Source organism: Paralichthys olivaceus, chromosome 18 (assembly GCF_024713975.1).
Source record: "Paralichthys olivaceus isolate ysfri-2021 chromosome 18, ASM2471397v2, whole genome shotgun sequence".
NCBI classification, from domain to species: domain Eukaryota; kingdom Metazoa; phylum Chordata; class Actinopteri; order Pleuronectiformes; family Paralichthyidae; genus Paralichthys; species Paralichthys olivaceus.
The window spans coordinates 20818615-20827134 of NC_091110.1; the positions used below are offsets into that span (position 1 = coordinate 20818615).

General features: G+C 42.9%; 1 protein-coding gene across 6 annotated transcripts; it reads right to left on the minus strand.

Annotated features, from left to right (window-relative positions):
- Positions 1 to 432: 432 nt before the first annotated feature.
- On the minus strand, positions 433 to 7726 carry c18h18orf54 (chromosome 18 C18orf54 homolog). 6 transcript variants are annotated; one of them, XR_011239219.1, is made up of 14 exons: positions 7516 to 7726; positions 6469 to 6604; positions 6202 to 6358; positions 5929 to 6096; positions 5436 to 5529; positions 5285 to 5336; positions 5013 to 5181; positions 4713 to 4801; positions 4281 to 4377; positions 3947 to 4033; positions 1951 to 2011; positions 1403 to 1869; positions 1013 to 1062; positions 433 to 806 (listed from the first exon to the last, which is right to left on the minus strand). XR_011239219.1 is itself a non-coding variant. In XM_020106310.2 (14 exons), the coding sequence occupies exons 2-14, from the start codon at positions 6601 to 6603 to the stop codon at positions 665 to 667; spliced, it is 1482 nt and encodes a 493-aa protein (XP_019961869.1). In that variant the 5' UTR covers position 6604; positions 7516 to 7726; the 3' UTR covers positions 433 to 664. The 6 variants fall into 6 exon arrangements, 4 of the variants coding, with proteins under 4 accessions (XP_019961869.1, XP_019961870.1, XP_019961868.2 ...); XR_011239218.1 differs by having other exon boundaries at positions 5436 to 5580; positions 7516 to 7700; XM_020106310.2 differs by having other exon boundaries at positions 1689 to 1869.
- Positions 7727 to 8520: the final 794 nt, after the last annotated feature.

Below are 8520 nucleotides of genomic sequence, written 5' to 3' on the forward strand. Positions count from 1 at the left end.
CAAGCCTCTGTCTCTAACTGTTTTAGCTCCTGTCTCTTTAAGACCCTCCTCTTGTTGCCAGGTCAGTCAGATGCTGCTGACAGGTGAGGGACACTCTGATTGGTTGACTGCAGCGGATAAACAGCTGAAAGTTTTCTGCACCCCGACTCACGTTTGACTCTTGATGGTTCTCACAGGTGGGAACGGGCGGTTACTTAAACCACGTTCATGCGCAAGTAGCGGGGGGGAAATCTGAGAGAGACGTTTACGGGTGAACAAAAGAGCTTAAGAAAATCTGTCAACAGAAAGTCCGAGCACAAACAGGAGCTGTGAGAGTGTTAGAGTGCGAGGGCTTAGAGTAGAAACATTACAAAATCTGAATGTGAAGAAAAAGATATAATCCAATCTCAAGACCAGGAGCTTTTGATTCTGATTCTGTAATAAACAAGATGATTTCCCAAAAAACAGAATGAGACTTTAATGAAAAACCAAGATCAGACAATGTTTTCAACTTTCACAGCTTCCTTCACGTAAACACTTCACGTAACTTCAACACACATTTCATTGGTTTGTTAAGTCTGTTTCAGTCTCAGTTCTGTGTTTGGATGCATGGCACCTTTTTATCTAAAATATAAATCCAGAGTTCATCCAGATTCTTTGGACAGTGAGAATACTGACGTCGGCTTCAGGAGAGTTTCAGCTGCGTACAGATGAGTCCATCAGCAGATGAGGAAGAGTAGCGTCCTTCATCTTCATCCTTCTCCTCTCTGTTTTTCTCTCTGGGTTCATCCACCAGGAGCTTCAGACGACTCAGGTGATGCAGAGCTCTGAGGACAGAAATTAAATCAACGCCATGTTGCTCTGAACCACTGAAGGTTTCTGTCACTTTAGTTCTCATCACACTGATGTTTGTTCAAATGTTTCTGATTCAATTTGAATTAGTTACGATCACGACTTCACAGTCTATGGTATCGATCTTCTACGCAGTCATTCTGGTGTTGATTGAATGTGTGATGTGTTCAGGGTCAATTACCTGTGTAGTGACGGTCCACCAGAAAAACTCTCCAGCTCTGCTTCAGTCGTCTGTAACACAAACACAAACTCCTTGTGAGTCACTGTGTGAAACAAGAGAAGACAGAAGTGGAGGAGCTGCAGAGACTCGTCTCCAGAGTTCATGTTTCACAAGAACAACTCAGCAGCAGGTTTTCTGCTCGGACTCGTTCAGCATCAGATCCTCCTCGTTCTTCAGGTGAGAGGTGGAGCAGACAGACAGGAAGTGATCATGTGATCATGTTTACATCACCTGACACCGTCGTCAGCTCTTATCACCAAAAACTGTCTTCACGTCTTCGTCTGTGTCTTCTACGTGCCTGTCAGCACTTTGTGTCATGTGTTAGAAGCTCACCACCCCCCCACCACTCACAGTGAATCAGTGGAGGATCCTCTGCTGTCGTCTCACATTGTTCCTCCTCGACTTTCTGCGGACTTTGTACCGGGGGGCCAGGCGGAGAAAGTCCGCAGAAACTCGGGAGGCTCTCACTCTGACATTTTTGTTGACAAATACACCTCCTCCAGAGAAACTCCAGAGCTCAGTGCAGGTCTGAAGGAGCTGGAGTGAGTTTTTTTCCTCACAGCTGGATGTTGACACTAGAGTCCTGTGGTGCGTTCAGGAACTGAAATTTGTTTGCTCTGAAAGACTGAGTTTCCACCTGCGTCCCTGGAGTCTCTGTCTGCAGCCTGTCAGGGCGTGTTTGAGTTTCTGACGCTTCCTCTTCTTGTTGCTGGAGCTTGGTTTCCACCGCCTGCAGTCTGAACAGCATCTGTTTCAGAGCCTCCACTGGACCGGGCTGCTTCCAGATGTTGTCTGTGCCGCCCCCTGCTGCTGGGTCCCTGCAGGTTCAACATGACTATCATCAATGTGTCCAGGTTTTCTGAATCAGAACTAAAAATATGAGTGTAAATAAATCTTACAGAGTGAATGAAGGACAACGTGAGGAGGAACTGAGCAACTCCTCGTTGTTCACTGGAATAACTACAGAACAAAAACGAAAACAGTTATTCAATGGGGCAGAACATTTCAGGTTGTAGAAAATATTAAATGTGCAAATCTCGGACCAGGACAGATTTATCGGTTTGCCAAAAACCCTCAGTCAATTGAAAAGTAAGGGAATCATCAATTAAAGTACCCAGCTACTTTAAGGTATTAACCCTCTCAATGAGTTTGACCTCAGAGTCACCACTGAAGGGATGTTCTGTGGACTACCCTTTGAATTAGAAGTAGGGCCGGCAATCGATTCAAAAAAATTAACTAATTAATCAAACAAATTTCTGTAATTAATCGCGATTAATCTATCAAGAAATTAATCGCATTTTTCTACTTAAGCTTATAATGAATATTATTTATTTATGTAAAATCATCAAATTAATGTAGAATAAACACAGAGAAAGTATATTTGAATTCAAAAACCATTTTAATGGCTTAAGGTGCACATATGTACAGTGCAAATACAAAAATGAATGAGAGATACTGTTGAAAGTTCAGAACATTGAACATAATTTACTCAGTCCTTCTTTACGCTCAGCCACTTACTGAGGCAGACCAGTTTGTTTACGTTATCAGGGCATCCAGAACATGGTTAGCACATGCCTCGGCATAATGTCGCTCCGCGGTTTTACTCACAGTAAGTGCAAACGACTGCAGAGTCCAGTCTTGATCAATGAAATGTGCTGTGACGCCCAAATAATTATCGTTGTTGACAGATGTCCAGTGGTCACCTGTGAGAGATGTGCTTTGCTTGCTCAAGCATGTTCGTGCACTGGTCCCTCTCATCCTCAGACAATGTGTGTATTCTTGACACGATGGTTCCTCACGAGGGTAAATTATAAGAGGTATCTCCCGATGCAACACGAATTACTTCTCTCAGTCCATCATCCTCTACTGTGCTGACTAGGTGGCAGTTTTTAACTATCCAAGCAACCAAGGAGCTGGTTAACTTTTCACTTACAGGTTTCGTTATTCGCCCACGAGTGCCACAGTCCTGTAGTGTAGACTGGCGAGGTCCCGTGGAGGTAATTTCAGCAGAGTGTTTAGCTTTGAGGTGGTAATTAAATTCGGCTTTGCAAACTGTGCAAATTGCCTTGGTTTTGTCCAACGAGCCGTTGTGCAACTTTTTAAAACGAAACTTTCCCCCTAAAAGTCCGTCCTTATCCATCTTTCCGCTACAGACTCTCATTTAGTTAGGGTAGATGTTTGCCCGGTTTGCCCGCGTACGTCACCAAAGGTTATGGGTCAGCCGCCACCGGAAGTAAACAAAACCACGTTAATTGCGTGAATTTTTTTTAATGCATTAAATGTTTAAAATGAATCGTCAAAATTAACGCGTTAACTTTGAAAGCACTAATTAGAAGATAACATGAGCTTGGTCTTATCAGCATTAAGCTCAAGTTTCAGGTTGGTCAAGGGGTTTTAATAGCTTTAAAAGCACTTTGCAAGTGTTGATGTCCACAACAGCTCATCAGCATCCAAATGGAGACACATCCGTCACATCTTGACCAAAATCATTTATTTTTCCCTGAACCCAGACTGGGAATGAGATCAAATATTATTTGAATATAAAATCTGATTGGTGACTGAGTGGTTCACTGATCAAACCTTCCATAATCCTAGATAAAATGTATATCTTTGAAATAGTTAAATGTTTATTTAACAGGGAGAACAAAAGCAGATTTCCTAATTTTTGGGATTTTGTTATTTTTCACTGTCAGGTTAAAAATCTGCAGCTAATTTAAAAAAATAGGGCTCGCTAAGATCAGGCCCGTGTGCCTTTCTGGTGTCGAGAGCTTTCAGTGCTTTATTTACTTTCTGTACTGTAAAAGGCAAAAAGATAAATTGGGGACCACAGAAACATCCGGGGAAGATGTCACGGGTGCAGGTCACCTAGAGAGACACACAATACAAAATACTCACCTGCAGGTTTATCTGCTCCGTCACAGCTCTGACACAGAGAGTTCAGTACCTGATCGGCCTTCTGGATCAAACACTCGATCCTGTTGTCTGACGAGAAGATAAGAACTGTTTCCACAAAGTAGAAATTCGACACACCACGCAGCTCTAAATGAATCACATATAACATGTGGAATACTGTGATGGATGATTTCCAACATACACTCAAAACCCTGCTATTAAATGAGTCTCTCCACAGCTTCTAAATCTGTACTTTGTCTTCCTGAATGTGGCTGTCGAGTCTATTCAGCCCTAATGAGTAACACATGGTGCAGAAAGTCATTCAGTGTGTTCTTACCTCTGAACATCATGTGAGTATCCATGATGTCGGAGCTTTTTCTCTCTGCAGCGAGCAGTGAAATCTGTTCAGCTAACTGCAGCTTCAGATCTCCAACCTGTCAAAGCACACAACACCCACAATACACACATTACACCCACAATTATCACTTAGGTAATTACATATTATTCTGTTGTATGCAAATGTTAGCATCCTCAAACTTCTGAGGAGAAGCAAATACAGATTCTGCAGCAAACAGACATCTAAAATTTGCTTTTCCTCAAAAGTTAACTCACTGTTTGCCAGATGTTCAAATTCAAATTAAATTCAAAACAACTTTATTTGTTCCTGGAGGGCAATTCAATGATGTTGACAACTAAGCCAGCGCCATCCACTGATGACGACTGTCGCATTAAAGTTCAAGTGGACCTTAGGAGAGGATTTCTCTCTGACCTGTGAACGTGTCTGGTCGGGATCATCGTCCTCCAGCTCTGCTACCCAGGACGGAGCTCTGGTTCTCAGAGCTGCAGGTGGAGGAAAACCTGGACGAAGAAAACAAACATTCAAGACAACAGCTCACAATCATCTTATACCTTCAACAGGCTGTTCACTGAGCCTGGCCCCTCCGGTAAAGTATCCCTGTCAAGATTTCACACTCTTACAGCACGCAGTTTACAATAATGGCAGATATACTACAGATGATTCTAATTCAAACTCGCTTGTGGTGTGAAATGTTTAATAAGAAAGTTTTACTGTGGTTGTCCCATAGCTTTGGTTCGATTGGTGGCGGCTGGGGCTGAGACTCGCTGCAGCCCTGGATCCATGCTGGGTAGTTCAGGTCAGGGATGCTGCTGGATCCAGAGTGGTCCCTGTCAGCCTTGCTGCTGGTGAACCAGCCACCAGCAGCTGCTCTGTGTACGGCCTAACAGAGACAGGCAGAGGGAATACTGACGCTCAGTTAAAGAGCGACACAACACTCAGATCCTAATAGACATGTGAATATTAGTCACATTAAAGCTGCTCACAGGGAATATGTTGTCATGTGTTTTAAACGTGGCTGCTCCTCTTCCTCTGCACCTTGTGAAGAGTAAGTAATGAAATGATGAAGAACAATCACAGAACAGAGATCGGTCAGGACACACATCAATGATACACATAAGTGCCAGCTGCACAGACCTGGAGTTCCTGGATATCCTGGTTAGTTGAGGGTGGTGGTGGTTCAGTTGGGGATTGGTGAAGCTGCTACTGAGCCCAGCACAGTTTCTATGTCCTGAAATGGAGGAGCAGCGGAGCTGTGAGGATTCAGACTGGGACAAGAGGCCTGAGGCAACACACGAGACGTCAGAGTAACTGAGAGACGATGCTGTTATTGTTTAATCTACCAAATGTATATTCTGTAAAACGAGGCATCATTCAGTCCATGTCTGAAATGCATCACAAAGTTATGTGTTTTAAGATCTCAGTGACAATCATGTGGGTGGAGGGTGCGTTTAAAGACACAGATAAGGAAAAAGGTGCCAGTGATAACTTTTAAGATCTTGGATACAGACTTGGGTGATGCGTTTATAAACTTGGAATGAAAGCAGAGGAGTGGAGAGATGTTTTAAGACTGGATGTAGGTTGATGGAGGTGTCAGAGGTATACAGAGGTGTATGATTTGTTTAAAGACCTTGGATAAAGGCAGAAGTGTGTGTGACAGGCATCGATCCATCATTAGGGATTGACAGCAGCTCGTCTGTCGTCATCGAGAGTCTGTCTCTGTTAGCACCGTGGTGAAGGGAGCTGACGGGAAGGTTCAGGAAGTCCAGCTCTCTCTCAGTTAAACTCTCCCTGAGAACTATGGGTAAAGACAAACAACATAAGGGTGATAAAAAAGAAAACTTTCACTGATGGAGAAAAACATAAAAAATACAAATTTGACAGCATCTCCATCTTGGCCTACCATCTTTGTTTCTGAGTGTGCTCACTCTGGGTCTGCTTGCCGTGGACAGAGGACTATGAGGCAGAACGAGTTGTCCTGCCGATAACCTGCAGTTCTGACAACTACTCTCAAAGTCTGCGATGTAAGCGTCCAGCGCCGCAGAGGCCGAGTCATAGTCCTGCAAAACCCACCAATGAAAGAACATTAATGAAAGATGTCTGACCAGTACTATGAAAACCTCATTTCTGTTTGGTGTTCAGTCTGAGGGATCTAAGAAAGTAAGTGAACCTTGTTTCTGTATCTGATGCTGCTGTTGTGTTCAGGAGGCAGGAGGCTGCTCCTCAGACAACCTGTGTTGGACATCAAGGACGTCACCGTTGACTCCGGAGACAGATAGTCTCCAACCAGGCTGCCACTGTCCATTCTGGAAACACACAACAACAACAACAACAACAACAACAACAACAGTGAGCTGAGTGTGATGCTTTACACACGGGCGTCGGCACTTATCACTAAAAGCTCTGGAATCTCCTTGTCTTTCCAAGTTGATGTCTCTCTCTCTCTCTCTCTGATGCTTTAGCCCTGTCAGTCTGTGAGCCACAGACATGATCACATGTTCTGTTCAGTCTGTGAGCCACAGACATGATCACATGTTCTGTTCAGTCTGTGAGCCACAGACATGATCACATGTTCTGTTCAGTCTGTGAGCCACAGACATGATCACATGTTCTGTTCAGTCTGTGAGCCACAGACATGATCACATGTTCTGTTCAGTCTGTGAGCCACAGACATGATCACATGTTCTGTTCAGTCTGTGAGCCACAGACATGATCACATGTTCTGTTCAGTCTGTGAGCTACAGACATGATCACATGTTCTGTTCAGTCTGTGAGCCACAGACATGATCATACAGCTGACCCTGAACCAGTGAAACACTTGGTAACTAAGGTAACTGTCACAATGCATCCACGCGTGTTGACGAGTCATCCTGTTAACTAGTATTTCATTGTTAAGAAAACTCAAATCAATATGGAACTATAGTTATTTCGAAGTGGACTGACGTTAACTTGCTAGGTTAGCTTTAGCCTAGCCAGCAGCTAAACAACCACAACAAGTAGAAGAAAGTCATGCAGTGATTAGGGCATGTTAAATGAGCTCGGAGCTAATAGCGTGTTAATAACGTCTGTAATAACGCATTGTTTTCACATATTCACTCAAAAGTTCCTAAAACACAACTGTGGCGTCAAGATTCAACTTAGCATCCTGCACTCTGTGCTAACTGTTAGCAGCTAACTGTTAGCAGCTAACACCAGGAGGCTACAGGTGGACACTTACATGTTTAATGTTCCCTCAGAGGATTCAAGTCTCCCGGGTTTAACCGAGTTTAACCGAGTTTAACCGGGTTTAACCGAGTTTAACCGAGTTTAACTCGCATCAGTTCCGTCAAACACGTAACTGAAACACTAGGAAACAAATAATCCGCTGATTCTCAGAAGAAGTTACGCACTTTTATTCTTCTTTTGATTTGTTGGCGGTTGGCAAACAAGCTTAATGGTTCATTACCGCCACCTATAGGACTGGAGTGTGGAACATCAGATTGGCAATATATGAAACTATATATATATATATATATATATATATATATATAAGTCCAAGTATATATGAAACTAAATATATATATATATTTATATATATATATAAGTCCATGTATTTATGAAACTAAATATATATATATAAGTCCATGTATATATGAAACTAAATATATATATATATATATATATATAAGTCCATGTATATATGAAACTAAATATATATGTATAAATCCATGTAAATATGAAACACCTGGACGGCCCCCTGGTGGCTGGCTGCTGTAAAGGTCATAAACCCTCCTGCATGTTTGCAGATGGGACAAAAAAAAGTCCTAAGGAAGCTTGCTGTCATTCCAGTGTTGTGATCATGTAAGGTTGCAGTTGTTTACTCGTAATCTATAATGTGAGACGTTTGGTGACCGCTGGGCCGTAGATCCTGCATCAGAACCCAGTGAAAACCTGACGACAGACATCCTGAAGCAACAACAAAATGTGGTTCATTATTCTTCATGAGGATGGAGGGCATTTAACCCACAGTCTGTGACGTCACTGCTGAACACAAGGTGTGAGGGGGAGAAAGAGACTCTGCGTTAAAATCCAGGCACCATAAAGATTGAAGACACAATATAGTTCTCCCAAACAAGGAACGGGGTTGAATATATGGAACAATTAACTGATCCCTCACCCTAACCCAGCTAAAACATTGTTAAAGAGGTGGGAGGTTGTGCTGTGGTGCTTTCAAATCAATCCT

What these genes read in the sequence shown, in the direction of transcription:
- c18h18orf54 (XM_020106308.2), bottom strand. Translation starts at nt 6,603, where the DNA reads ATGGACAGTGGCAGCCTGGTTGGAGACTATCTGTCTCCGGAGTCAACG. An exon ending in CGGAGCAGATAAACCTGCAG is followed by an intron (nt 2,012 to 3,946) that starts GTGAGTATTTTG and finishes TTTGTTCTGTAG; the next exon opens with TTATTCCAGTGAACAACGAG. An exon ending in GGTGGACCGTCACTACACAG is followed by an intron (nt 807 to 1,012) that starts GTAATTGACCCT and finishes TTCTGTCCTCAG; the next exon opens with AGCTCTGCATCACCTGAGTC.